The sequence below is a fragment of the Cyrtonyx montezumae genome, unplaced genomic scaffold (genome assembly GCF_038088225.1).
Source record: "Cyrtonyx montezumae isolate F1298 unplaced genomic scaffold, pur_monq_1.0 scaffold_17, whole genome shotgun sequence".
NCBI lineage: Eukaryota > Metazoa > Chordata > Aves > Galliformes > Odontophoridae > Cyrtonyx > Cyrtonyx montezumae.
In genome coordinates, this window is record NW_027071903.1 from 18,505,928 (window position 1) to 18,520,439 (window position 14,512).

A 14,512-nucleotide genomic window follows, 5' to 3' on the forward strand; every position below is an offset into this window, starting at 1 on the left:
ACGTAATGGTTTACTTTAGCAAAAACAGTTCAAGAAAGAGCCAAGTTGTTTGCCGTTTCCTCACACTAGAGCATGAGGTGTACTAAGATGTGATTTCTGAGAAAAATTGGATATCAATGATTTAAAGCACTTATTCAGTCTTGTGAAGTGAAGCAGCTCTATTAAGTTTAGGGGTCAGTAATAATCGAAGCAAAAAACAGAGTTGAAGTATCGCATTCTTCACAGCAGTGTTGTTTCTGTGAGGTTTCAAATTTCAAATGTAATTAGCACACAGCAGTTTAAACTCGTGAGGAATTAAACTATCAACATTCAAGTTTGCAAATAAACCCATTCACACAGAGCTCAACCATGATTTAACTTCTAGGCCCTGGATGGTGATTTCTCTGAAGAGAACCGCAACAAATGCAGAATTGCTACTGCACCATTGATAGAGGCTGTGGAAAACTTGACAGCATTTGCTTCAAATCCAGAATTTGTCAGCATCCCAGCACAGATCAGCACTGAGGTAGGCAGGATGTGGCAGTTTGATCCTGAAAAACACTGACTTAATTGTTGGGAGACTGGAAGGGAGCATAGAGGCTGCCCTGGAACACGTCTGCCATGTTCCTCGGACGTTTTGCAGTCTTTACTTAACCTCCTACCTTGAATTTTGCACCAGTACAATAAAACTAGTTATGTTCCAGTAAGCACTGGCAGCCTCCTGTTGGTGAAGTCATATGGGAAAGGTGAGTTCCTTGTCTTGGTAGCTGGATTCTTCCATGCAGTGAAGTAATAAATCTCCTGTTTTCCCTCAAGAATAATTAATTCTGGAAAGGATTGAATGGCTGTCACCATGCTTCCTCCCTTCCAGAAACAATGCAAAATCATGATGACGAAGAACAGACATTTTGTAAAGAGAGACTTCTCATAGGTCATGTGTATTTTTGGGGGAATTATGTCCTCAACCATTTAACAGCAGATTACTATCTATCCTAACCAGTAAAAGTTTAAGGGGAAAAAACTCCTTCAAGATTACAAAAGCATAGGTAAAAGTAGAGGTCGTGTGTTGTTACTGAGTTACAACTGTTGTTTCCTGCTGTCAGAAACCTCAGTACTAGCTGGAAACATTAGATGATATAGTAACCATTGCAGTACAAAACTGTGGGACCCCAACTGAAATCTAAACCTGCCTTCCAGGCCAGTTACTGGAGATAGAACAGTTGTGGAAAAAGATGATTCAATTAGAGTATTCTCGTCAGAGTAATTCCTGTAAAAAGAACATATTTGCTTGGATCTTGCAAGTTCTGTGGCAGTGTTGGTTAAATGATATCTCTGTAGTCTACAATTTGAGAAATGTTCCTACTTTGTCCTGTTTATCAGCTGGATGATGTCTCTGTGAACTTGTAAACTAGTTTTTGAAGTGTGGTGCAGAGAAAAGTTATTCACTACTACTATTTGCATGTTGGTTGTCAGTAAATACTGTAGTATAAAACAATAAATGATCATGTTATTTCTCTGCTGCTAATTAAACTTTTTTTTTAGTAGCGGAACGTGTGGACAAACTCAAATAATGACATAAGTGCTCTTTGCTTTCTTTTGGCTTTGATCACAGGGATCACGAGCGCAGGAGCCAATTCTAGTTTCTGCTAAAACAATGTTGGAGAGCTCGTCTTTATTGATCAAAACAGCTCGTTCTCTGGCAATCAATCCAAAAGACCCTCCTACGTGGTCAGTGCTAGCTGGGCATTCCCATACTGTCTCGGATTCTATTAAGAGTCTTATCACCTCTATCAGGTATGCATTCTATAGTAAGTGCTTCTATATCATGATATAAGCCACAATAATTAAGCTGATCAAATGAAGGAAAAATAAAATATAATACCACAGTACTGTGGGCCATACAGTATTCTTCACTAATGGAAATAACTTGTTCTGTGATGTGCTCTTTAATTGTAATTGATGACTGCAGCACTCTCACCATAGGGTTGATCTTGTGTTCTGTTGTTCCTCTTTACTTGTTCAAACCCCAATCCAGAGTTTAAATCTTGTTTAAAGATATGAGGATGTGCTGTGGAATAACACGTTTAGCTAATATGATTTCCATCTAGACTGCTTAGACATGCATAGAGCATGTAGTAAAGGGTAGGTTTTTGTGGGTGGGTCAGGTAGTACTTGTATACAGTGGATTTCTGTTATCTATTTGTTGTTATAGTCATCTTGGCTTTGTTACAAGTGTGCTGTTAGGAAGCATAAACATCTTTTAGTGTTTGGACTAAACCTGTATATCCATTTCTTATTGAACACTTTTAAACTCATTAGAAGAGTGCTCCATCTTCCACCTCTCAATATCAGTTCAAAGTCAAAGTTGCTGGAGCATAGTGCACCAAGGAGTTATGCAGATTAATTGGTCTATTGATGATGATTTTGCTGAAATAGCAAACTGTGTTTCAGGAGAAAGTATCTAAAAATAATCTTCATTAACATGTACCAGGGAATTGAGCATAAAAGATAATACCCAAGGAATTGTTTTCTGAAGCAGTCAATTGCACAGAAATAGTTTTCCTGTTGTTTGTTGCCTTTTCATGTTGACTTTTCGTATTGGGCTAATCTCCTGAGTAGCCTGAGATTTCTTCAACGTGTCTGGAGTATGCATGCAGAAGTCCAAGTCTTGTCAGTACAACAAAGCTAACTTCAGCATTGTTGCCCTCCTCCCACATGCTTTATGTATCATTAGTTAATGAAGAGCAGCAATAGCAGTCAGGATAGGGCCTGTCTCCTTTCCAGCAAGATGAAATTACTACTGCTGTCTTTCAGGGATAAGGCCCCAGGCCAGAGAGAATGTGATTACTCTATTGATGGGATCAACAGATGCATCAGAGACATTGAGCAGGCCTCACTTGCAGCCGTCAGTCAGAGTCTGGCCACCAGAGATGACATCTCAGTTGAGGTAAGGGAGGTGCCATAGTAACAGGGGAACGCTGAGCGGCCTCATTCATCCTGCAGCATTTCTGTGTGTTTGAACACGTAAATCCAAGCACTTGGCAGAATACTGAAGGGAGAATTTTTCTTCCTAGAGCCTTTCTGGGTAAAAGCACATGTCTCCAAAGTGTGTTGCTTCTGGAAAGATGACAGTCACTGGCCAAAAGCGGTGGTGAAAGTAGTTATCATTAAACACCACCTTTATATTATTTTGGTTTCCTTTGCTGATGTGACTGACTGGTAGTTAATGTTTTCCAGGAAAATGTCTTTATTAATGCAATAAATTATTTTTCTTTGCTTTTCTCCACTGTTGAATTTCTGCTGTTGGATTCACAGACTACAGCAGAGCTCTTGTGCCGCATTGTCTGCTTTGAGAAATATCTCTTTACATTTAAACAGGAGCTCCAGCTGATTCCTCTGATAAGTGCAGTGATACTGACCCCTAGGCAGGGCAAGAACAGGTGTTGTATTTGTCTGTTTTGTTTCCTTGTTTGTTTGTTGTTTTCGTTTGTTTTGTGTTTCAGGGTTGGGGGTGCCACGTTGCAATGAAAAAAAGCTGCACCTGAATTTGCTGCTGTCAGCTGGGGGGAGCCATCTTTCCCCTCACTCCCCAAACCTGCCATATCAATGCTATTTACAGCTGCAGGGCCTATCTCAACATTCTTATAGCTGAAGTTAGATAAAGGAGAAGAAATCAGAAGGGCAGCATGGGTATTTGTATCGTGCTGTCGTGGGTCATTTGACAGTTTGGAGTGTTTCAGTTGGTCAAAGTCTGATTGTTATGGTGTGGCAAAGCTTGATTAACATACAGCTGCAACAGTAACTGACAGCTTCTCTTTTTATTAGGCTCTGCAGGAACAGCTGACATCAGTCGTTCAGGAAATTGGCCACCTTATTGATCCAATAGCAACTGCAGCTCGGGGAGAGGCAGCTCAGCTTGGGCACAAGGTGCAGTCCTAATGAAGTCTTGAAGAGTTGGATGTAAAGGGGAGACCACAATAAAGCAGTGCTTCTTGCTTCATTTGGAAGAGAAGAGGAATGCACTTGGAAGAAGTTGTGGGATTTCCCAGTGCTTTGGGCTGAGACTGATTAAAGCTTGTTCATTTTTTCAGCCATAAGCGAGGACCTTCCACTGAAGTTTTTGGTGTGGGAGAGATTAGTGGAGAAAGGACAAATTAAGAAAGGGGAGGGAAAAGCAGAGATGGAGATTTAGACTGGTTTCTAAGGAGAATGAGATGCTTGCTTACCTCCTTACAGAGGGTAACTGTTTTCACTGGCTGAAGGTATGGTTAGAGATAACAGCTATGGAGTCACATTTCTTCTCTCTCTCATTTGGTAAATGTTTACCAAAGTGCATATAGGCAATTTACTCTAGTTTTACCTGCTGAATGCAGAAGGTATGGCTCCTGCTGTTCACCTGGCTGCAGTTGAGGAGACAATGTTTGTGAAATATGTACTTTATGATCTTAGTGTTTTTGTTGTTTTCCTCTGGAGAACAAGAAAGGCTTACTCAATCTTAAAATTTAATTGTCCCTTAGATGACATAGTCGTTTATACGGAGTAAAAAATTCAGTATCTTTTCCTCCACAAGAAACGTACTAATCCCTGCTGTTTTTCTTCATCAGGTCAGTTTTGTAAAGCTTCTGTAATGTTCACAGCTGCTTAAAATGTACTGATACTTAGCAACCTGAAATCTCAGAAGTTTGGATTATTCCACATGGGGCAGATGGTGCATGTTCTGGGTATAGTCAGCCTGGAGCAGTACAGGTTTTTTTTCTTGCAGTAGAATCTGTGAAACCAAAATGTGATAGATTTAATGTCCTCAACTGTGTGCTTTTGAGGGGAGAAATATAGCAGTATTACAGAACTGAAAACTCATGACCCACAGAATCACCCTGCCATATGTTGCAAACTGAACGTACAGCTCTTAGGCATTACAACAGGGTGCTACGTTAGCTAATCTGAGTTCAATTAGGGAGAAGCATTCTTCATCTCAGTTCTGAAATAGTCTTAGAAGCCTGCTGATTATGTTCTTTTGGCTTTCCCAGGTCACACAGCTGGCAAGCTACTTTGAACCTTTGGTGTTAGCTGCAGTTGGTGTAGCATCCAAAACTCTGGATCATCAGCAGCAAATGACAGTGTTGGACCAGAGCAAGACATTAGCAGAGTCTGCCTTACAGATGTTGTATGCAGCCAAAGAAGGAGGAGGAAATCCCAAGGTATGGTCACTGCACAGTAAATAAACGACGAGAAGTCAGAGGGTAAAATGCCTCCTTCATTGATGCATCCAAAAAAGGAAAAATTGTAGATAAGTTGGTATTGTAGTATTAAAACAGAAGTCACTCATTGAGACAGTACCAAAATTGAGGTAGGGTGTTAAACAAGATTTGGAAAACATTTGGACTGTGGTGGAGTAAATGACAGAGAGCACAGATGTGCCCACCCAGCATTGGAGGAGTGCATTCCTGCTCAGGAAGAGGCAGGTGTGGTGTGCCCAGTCCTTGAGGTGCTCCTGCACCCACTGGATGAGAGCAGGTGCAGTATGCACAGTACCTTGAGGAATAACTGTGTGATAGAGCACTTACTCTTTTTAATTTGCTTGCAGGCCTTGCAGTGGACTTTTTTTCTTCAATTTTTAGTGTATTTGCTTAAAGAAGTTCTGGTTTTTACGGCCTTTTTTATTAAAGAGACTTGGGGTTAAGAATTTCAAATCCTTTTTTGCTTAACAGAATGTTAAAATATATATATATTTGTCTTGCTATTTATTTCAGGCATCACACACTCACGATGCAATTACTGAGGCAGCTCAACTGATGAAAGAGGCTGTGGATGATATCATGGTTACCTTAAATGAAGCTGCTAGTGAAGTAGGCATGGTTGGAGGTATGGTGGATTCGCTAACGGAGGCAATGAGCAAGGTAATCAAGCAGAGAGCTCAGAGCAGTTTTCCTTGTCAGTAGAGGTAGATCTGCAGTGCAAGAGATACTGCTAATTCATTTCAGTATGTGCCAATTGTCGTGGAAAAACAGTTAATCCAGTGATTGTTTCAGAAGTAAAACAAATTGTGAAATCAACATAAGGCACAGGATGGTGTCCATAGTACTACACTGGGTAGCAAGTGGTGTTTAGAGTGAGTTGGGGATGTTTTAGTCCAGTACCATGCTGGTAGTGAAAGAAAGTCATAGCTATTGGCCATCTACATTTCTGTTTTCCTTTTACTTCTTTAAGTTGATGGGTTAAGAGATCAGCTGGATTGCCATGAAGCAGATTAATGCCAGTGGGGAAAGCAGCAAAGCCTTAACTGTTTTTCTGCCTCTATGAAAGGTGTCATATTGGAATGTTAGAGCTGTAAAGTATAAATGAGCTGAACCAAATAATTCATCTTTATACGTTTCTTGATTGTTAGGGCTTTTTGTGTGGGTGTGTGTTCTAAAGGCATGCAGAACCATAGCTGTTAGCTCATAAGGGAATCTCACATAAATTGTTCTCAGGGATAGTTCTTCCTGTAGCCATTGCACATTCATTTCTACATTTGTGGAGAACAATAAGAGTTGGTATGAACTTTCCATGCAAGTTGGCCTTGCACTCAAAAACTGAGTTAAAAATTTTATCTAGGTTCTATTTCACAGTCATAAAATAGGGTCATGCTTTTCTTTTGGAGTTTCATATCTAAATATTTCCTGATGCATTTAGAGAAAGAGTGAGTATTAAAGTGAATACTTGATGTCAATATTCTGTGGAAAGTTTGTTATGAAGTTATTATTTTTTCCCACATTTCTGCAGCTGGATGAAAGTACACCTGCAGATCCCAAGGGAACATTTGTTGATTATCAGACCACTGTGGTGAAATACTCTAAAGCCATTGCTGTTACAGCACAGGAAATGGTAAGAAATGTGGCCAGACCTGACTAAAAGCACTTCTGTGTACGTGAGAATTGTGGAATGCTTTACACACTGATGTGTAGCCCTTTGTCGTGCTGATTTCCCACAGCCTTATCTGTTTAGGAGCAATTAAATAGAAGAGATGATGATTTTGTAAAACACTCATGGGACCTTACAGATGTTCTGATAGCAGTGTTCTGTAGGAGTGCTGGGTCTCTGGGTAGTGTTGTAGCTCTTCTACGAAAATACATTTTATTTACTTGTTTCCTGTTAGAAATACAAGGCAGATGTTTGACTTCAGCACCTTTTGATCAGTCTGTTTACTTGTCAGCAAAGTACTGCCATGCATTTATTGATGACTTCAGGTTGACCTTTCACAGTGTGTGCTATTCTTTAATTTAGCCTATGAAATAACATCCGTTTTTTTTTTTTTCAGATCCTTATAATGCTTATGAATGAATACAGGTTAAGATATGATGGTGTTTTTTCATGCATTTGTGGGGTTTATCTGGGTTTAAAAACATCAAAGGAAAAAAAGTTTTAATGGAGTCTACATTGTTCTATATAACATTTACAATGAAGTGTTTAAGTTTTGAAGAGTACTTCGTTTTCAAAAGGGGTAGAGGGTTATTTGCTCATGCTGGATGCAAAAATGTCCTGTGGAGAGAGGATCTGTAAGAAATTATTCAGTTTTGCAGTCCAGAATGGCTGATATTACTGCTCTCTATGACATGACAGTTTATTTGCAAATAGTACAAGTTTGTTTAAAACTAGTTATGCCCTTCGGAAGGAATTTCATGCCTTTTGCTAACATAAGTTAGAAGAATTATTAAAAAGTAGATGTTTTCCAGAAGAATGCTCAGTTATATGTACCAGGGTATAGTTTATCCTTCTTATATTTTAGAAATGTTTTGCACTGATCCTGATTCTCAGTGCTTATGCTCCTATGCCACATCAGCTCAGACTGAGACAGGCTGACAACATGAGGTGGCTCTGAAAGATAAAACCCACTTCATCATCCAATGAGAATAACTGTGCAACTGTCTGGAGTGCCTGGTTATCATGACTCTAATAAAGCATGCTTGCTTGAGTTTCCTCGTGGAGTTCTTACTGGAGGACAGCTCCCTTACACTTCAGGCATTTTTCCTCACTTCATCAGTGTGACCGAATAAATGAGTGTGCTTCTAAACTGGAGTGCATTAACAGATCATTCTCATGCCTGTCGTTTTTCTCTTGCCTGTGTTCTTTTTTCAGATGACTAAGTCGGTTACTAACCCGGAAGAGTTGGGAGGACTTGCATCGCAAATGACCAATGACTATGGGCATTTGGCTCTCCAGGGCCGAATGGCTGCAGCTACTGCTGAACCAGAGGAGGTCTGCAGCTTTTAGACCTCTTTGTTCTGTGCATACAGTGGTGCCAACATGGGTATTCCTTTACTGTGGTGAATAAAACAAATAGCAGAGTAACAGGAGGTAATCGCATCACTCAGTTGCAGTATTATGGTTGCAGCTGTTGCTGAGCCTAAGGAGGACAGCAGCGATGGTGAGAGGTTTAGAGGGTGTAGGATATCAGAGGAGTGGCTGAGGTCCCTGGGTTTGTTCAGCCCATAGCACAGGAGCTCAGGGGAAACCTCGTGGTGGCTGCAGCTCCTCACAAAGGCAGTGTTAGGGGCAGTGCTGATCTCTGCCCTCTAGTGACAGTGGCAGGGCCCGATGGCCCAAATCTAGCAAAACTTGTGTCTTTTCAAGACTGCATGAAATCCTAAAGCATCAATGTCTAGTTACAGATGTGTCATAGCTATTATAACTTATGAAAAGATCTATTTGTTTGATACCACTCCTTACACTGAGCCAAAATATGGTCTCTTTTCCCTGTGGCTTTATAGGCTACAGCTGAGCTGTGCTATTGAGTGCATATTTACTGACAACACAGCTTTGACAGTACTCACTAGGAGGTGTAGAGCAGTAGGAAGTAGGAGTTACTGTGAAACATTTTTGTTGAGCATGGGAAATTTTAACTTGTCGAAATTTTAACTTGTCTTAGCTGCTTTTAAGACTTTTTGATGCACAAAAAATGTCTATGGAACAAGTTTTCTACTAGGAATCAGCAGGTTTTTAACAATTTTTAACCTATAGTAGGTGCTGCATATCCTGTGAGCAGAAATAAGTCCTTTGTGCTCTCTGCTTTTCATTGAATTCCTCTGATTATGGAGCGCAGATTATCTGGGTTACAGACCCACTTAGAGGTTCTGATTCTACCACTGATAGATAGTTCTGCATGCTCAGTAGCTAAGCAGAAAGCAATAGCTTGCATTTTTCTTCATATTGATGAATATTGGTGCACATTACTTTCAGCCTGAAGTAGAAATTTTCTTTTTTGATACTAATGACTATGAGTTCTGTTACTTATCTGAATACAAAATCATATGCCTCACTATATACAGATACTAAAACTAGTGTGAATTTCCAAGCAGGGATATTCCATACATTGTGCCATAAGATTATTAATGAATTGGAAGCAGTGAGTGCAGGATTTTCCAGATTTCAGTATTCGATATGTATGTGGTCAGTTCTAGAGAGCTGAGAATCTGTACTTGACTCAAAAATGATTGAAAGAAGTCGTGTTCTTCAACCTGGTTTCAGCAGTGTAGAGCAAGCATTTACTTTCTACTCATCATAAATACCTTTAAGACATCTCACAATGACAGTAACTTTTCTGCTTTGAGATTCTGGGAGATTAACTGTTATTGAATGCATGCAACCTTTTTGGTGAAGTTGTGCATGCTTGAATTAAGTAGTCTTGACTTGGATAAACATGTTATGCTAACCATATTAGGCTTACAGATGTGTCCTTGTTCCCTGGACCAGTTCACTAGCACTCCAGTTTTATAAGTAGGCTTTTTCCAGGGTTCTGCTATGGGAATAGACAGTATTAAATCATCCACTCTCTGCAGAGAATAACGGTGATGGGCAGAATATTCATGATAAAGAATCACCAGAGTGATTATTATTTCTGTTTGTGTTGCCACAACGTAGTAGCATGACATTTATTTGATTTGCTCTTGCTCCTTTCTGCCCTGTACCTCCTTTATCATCTAGATAGGGTTCCAGATCAAGACTCGGGTACAAGAACTTGGTCATGGCTGTATCTTTCTCGTGCAAAAAGCTGGAGCTCTCCAGATTTGCCCTACAGACAGTTACACCAAAAGGGAACTGATAGAATGTGCTCGTGCTGTGACTGAAAAGGTAGGACATCCTCTGTATTAACCCAGACTTCCCCGGGGAGTCAATCACTCAAGTTGCATATGCACTGGTTATTTTGTATATAAAACTATAGGAGATTATGGACTGAATTAAACTAAGTTCTTACTTTATTTCTTTTCTTTCAAATATTCACTACAGTGCATGTACTAGATTAGTCCTAGCCCTGTATTAAAACTTCATCCTTATAGCAGAGGGGGTCTAATCCTAAGACAGGAGATGGCACTCGTGTCTTGTGAGACACTTCCCCTGGAAAAACCGAACGTAGATGCTCACAGGTAACACCATATGGGGCTGTATGGAGATGCTCTCTTTCTGAATCAGCATCCTCTCTGCTTTTAAGACTGGGCCATTCTAATGAGCTTAGAATAGTATCTTTCAGCCTGACTTGGTTTTCTTGGTCTTTGGATGTGTGTGCTGTGTAGCTTCCTTTCTGGGGGAAATGAAAACGCATAATTGAATGTCAGCTTCGTTTAGATTTCATGGAACATCACTTGTTCAGCCTGTTTAGTATGCTCTCAGCTGTACAGCTTTTCTACTGTGTTGTACCCCAGGAGCATCAGCAGTTATAAATTTGGGCAAAGGCAGATGGTTTCTTGTAAGAGTTACAGCTGTAAACAAGATTAATAGTGAATCACAGGAACCTGCTCATGGGAAAAGTTTGAATCTGAACAGAACCTCAGGAAGAACTATAATACTAGAGGTTAATATAAATGTCCCTAGATGATTATGAGACCTGATAGTGACCTTTCAATATCCAAAGAGGAAGGTATAAGAAAGTCTGCCCTGTTCTTTAGCAGGGTCCCCTGTGACAGGGAAGTGGTTTCAAACTAAAAGAGATCTGAACTGGATACAAAGAAGTTTTTTTTCAATAAGGGCAGCAAGGCACTGAAACAGGTTGCCCAGAGTGGTGTTGGATGCCCTATCCCTGGAGATATTCAAGGTCAGGCTGGACCAGGATGTAGGATGCATTTGTTAGGTCCAAAGTATTGCTTGGATGTTGACGTTTGTTGCCAGATGGTGGTTGTTTTCAAGTGAGTGTTTCCTTGAAGGAAAACTAGAGTGGCAGTGGCATCTTAACACTCCAGCACTGCATTGTGATTTTGAACAAGACGCTGACTCTGAGCCAGTGTTTTCCTCACGTTTCGTGCAAAGTGCGTATTTATCAACAGCAGGAAGGGGGGAATCTCATCTCAGCAACAACACTTGTATAGCATCAGCCAGCAGGGCACCTCCTTTACAACTGAGTATGACAACGCAGAGTCACAAAGCAAGTTGTTCAACCTCATGACCACATTACCAAGTAGTAGATGAAAAAGTGGTTTTGACCCCGAAGTAAATGTGAGCACAGTGCATATCGACATTTGAAAGCTTTGCAAGATAATTTGAGTCCTTCATTGTAGAAGGGACACCTTTCCTTTCTTACAGGTAATAAGGAAGATGCATGCTTATAGTATTGACTGCCAAATGTCATTCTTTACATGCAGAGTAGATGTTGGTAAGGTCTCTGTGATCTCATTTACTGTGTATAATGCCCAATCTTTGTCTTTGTATGATTGACAAAGGTCAGTAATGGACTTCTACTGTTAAAGAGCTAGCTTGACTCAGTATCAGGTAATGAGGCTTTCTGTCAATGACCACCTTGTTCCTTTATGTTGTTTCCAGGTCTCCTTAGTTTTATCTGCCCTTCAAGCAGGAAACAAGGGCACACAAGCCTGTATTACTGCAGCCAGTGCTGTGTCTGGGATAATTGCAGATCTAGACACAACTATCATGTTTGCTACTGCTGGAACCCTTAATGCTGAAAACAATGAATCATTTGCAGACCACAGGTCAGTGTAACTGAACGCGAAGAGTGCATGCAAAGGGAAGGATGGAACTGGCAGAAGCAAAAGGCATGTGGAGATAAATATTTACTTTTCTAGATTCCCAGGAATGCAAATGAAGCATAGGATTGTGACTAGAAATTGGAAAATCAGGATATGAGTAGACAGCAAACTTCACTTTATTTCTGTGAGGAAAGAATTTTGAACAGATGGGCAACATCTACTAAGAGCACTTCCAACAGATAACCACAATTGTGGCTCTATTTTGGCCTTTTTGTTTTTAATTAAGCTGCTTCAGTGTATAAACTAGTGTACACCGTCATTTCAGTAGGGTGAATCAGTGATCCATGGCGTTGAAGAGGAATCTTCTCTATACATTTTTTCTAACAGCTGTTTCTCACTGGTAGTTTGTCTTGCTAAATGCTTTATATGGTTAATATTTGTAAGCAGCAGTGATGCACAGAGTGCAGCTATGCCACGTTTTCTCCTTTGGGAGAGATAAGCCAGTTTTTCCTCCTAGTAGCATCTGGCATATAATAATCTTGCAGCATTTTTCAGCATATTAAGAGATTTATGCCATCTGACTGATTTCCGTTGCAGTAAAACTCTAGGGCTTCACAGCCACAACTGAAGAATTAATTGCTTAGCAACCTAGTTGGCCAACACAGCAGTTGCATAGTCAGCATTTATTTCCCACCTTGTTACACAAGTTGCTCAGGAAAGAGGAAAGATGCAATGGTGTGTAAGTTGCTGCTGTTCTATAGAATGACAGTCAGGGCTCATTTTCTTTTAAGTTCACAGGACTAATGCTTGCTTTATTGGTTTATGGGTAGATACGGAAGGCTGGCCTCAATTTTCTCTTAAAGAATGGGTATGAATTAAAATTGTCTTGTTAGCACATTTAATTTAAAACATAGCATCTCTTCACCTATAATACAACAGAACATACAGTGTTTTTGAACAGTGTTTAAAGCTTTTCCTATTGGTGTGATTTTGGCTTATGTAGTATAAATCTGGCATTCTTCTTGTTCCAGAATATTTTCATATTTTATCATGAATGTTAATTCTTTTTTCTTCAAAGCAGATTCCTTATTTAGAAAGGAGATGGATGGGCAAATTTTAAGGCTCAAAAACTATTTTGTGTTTAAGAGCAGGATTTAACTCTCATTTAAGCTGAAGAATAATGTTTTTAAGTGTTACTTTTAAATTTTGAGCATTAATTACATATACTAGTACTGAGTGTTTCCTACCATGTTCCTGGAGTTATTTTATTTTTTTAAGGGGAAGGGGGATAGCTCATTTCTCAGTTTAGGTAACTGGAAGAGTAAAGACTAAAATGGTTGTCTTAGACCAATCTTTTAGTTTCTTGATGTGTGTTACTTAATGTGCCAGTACTGGAATTTAATACTTACCTGAGGCATACCCTAGAACAACAGTCTGTCCCTCTGCTTTGCTGAGTAACATAGAAAGCACCAGGCACTGGCTTTTTGTACAATTAATTTCCAGCCTGATGTTTTACCTGAATGCGATTAGAGCTCTCAGTTAACTTGTTTCATATGTGAAGCACATTCTCAAAATGGTTTCTTCTTTTCTCCAGACATGCTTTGGATGTATATGGTGGTGGCAGCAAGGGGGAGCACTAACTCGCTCACATTCTTCTTTTTGCTATTCTAGCTTCTGCCTCCCTCCCTCCTGAATAATTATTGTGATTTCTTTATTATATGCTGTTTAAAATGGGGGACAGTTGTTAGTTCCTTCACAGCATGGCCAAATTTTCTTCCAGTGTTAAAATGCAATGTTCTATCCTGCTGTTAACCCCATCTCACTTGTTATCAAGTCAAAGTAGCTTCAGTAGCTTCATTTTAAGATTCGTTGTTTTTTAATTGCTATCTGGCTCGTGATACACTGTCATGAGTGGACACGGGCATAATGACTTATATCTGCTCTACTATGCAGCTGTTAGTGAGCATTATGTTGAAAAACATGTTTTTTTTTCCTTTTCTTCTTTTCCATTCCCTTGTCTGCTTCCTCCTTTTTACTGCAGAGAAAATATCCTGAAAACAGCAAAAGCCTTAGTAGAAGATACAAAGCTGTTGGTTTCTGGTGCTGCTTCAAGTCAGGACAAACTGGCTCAAGCAGCTCAGTCATCAGCTAACACCATCACCCAACTTGCTGAGGTAGTAAAACTGGGAGCAGCTAGCTTGGGCTCAGATGATCCTGAAACACAGGTGAGATGTTCTTAAGGTTTTTCTGATACTCTTAAAGAAACCAAAGGAGTTTGTGAAGTTGAAAAAGAGACTAGAGAATGTTTTGGGTTTTTTTTTTTTCTGTGAGGCCTTGTGAGACTTGTACTGTAAGTCTGGGCAGTAGGGTTCATCTCTTTGGGGACTTTTCTGGATCAGCATTGCTCATTTCTTAGAACGCTATCAAGACCCTGGAACGTGGAGTGGAAATAGACAAGCCTCTGAATAACAATTTTTTTCATTGATTTCATCGTTGTCGTCCTGCTCGAATGCTTTTCACAAAGTTTTTGTCTAAATTTGATAAAGTAGTGGTGGGAACGCTGACCTACTGCATTTTGTTGT

At 39.9% G+C, this 14,512-nt stretch overlaps 1 protein-coding gene across 2 annotated transcripts in view; it reads left to right on the plus strand.

Moving 5' to 3' along the window:
* Window positions 1–14,512, plus strand: part of TLN2 (talin 2) — a 170,438-nt gene that overhangs the window by 132,581 nt on the left and 23,345 nt on the right. For both annotated transcript variants that reach the window (XM_065733533.1, XM_065733532.1), the window contains 11 exons: window positions 365–505; window positions 1,592–1,773; window positions 2,794–2,926; window positions 3,805–3,906; window positions 5,007–5,177; window positions 5,730–5,876; window positions 6,742–6,843; window positions 8,095–8,214; window positions 9,940–10,086; window positions 11,767–11,933; window positions 13,972–14,155. In XM_065733533.1, coding sequence (XP_065589605.1) covers window positions 365–505; window positions 1,592–1,773; window positions 2,794–2,926; window positions 3,805–3,906; window positions 5,007–5,177; window positions 5,730–5,876; window positions 6,742–6,843; window positions 8,095–8,214; window positions 9,940–10,086; window positions 11,767–11,933; window positions 13,972–14,155 — 1,596 coding nt within the window. The remainder of the gene's footprint in view (window positions 1–364; window positions 506–1,591; window positions 1,774–2,793; window positions 2,927–3,804; window positions 3,907–5,006; window positions 5,178–5,729; window positions 5,877–6,741; window positions 6,844–8,094; window positions 8,215–9,939; window positions 10,087–11,766; window positions 11,934–13,971; window positions 14,156–14,512) is intronic.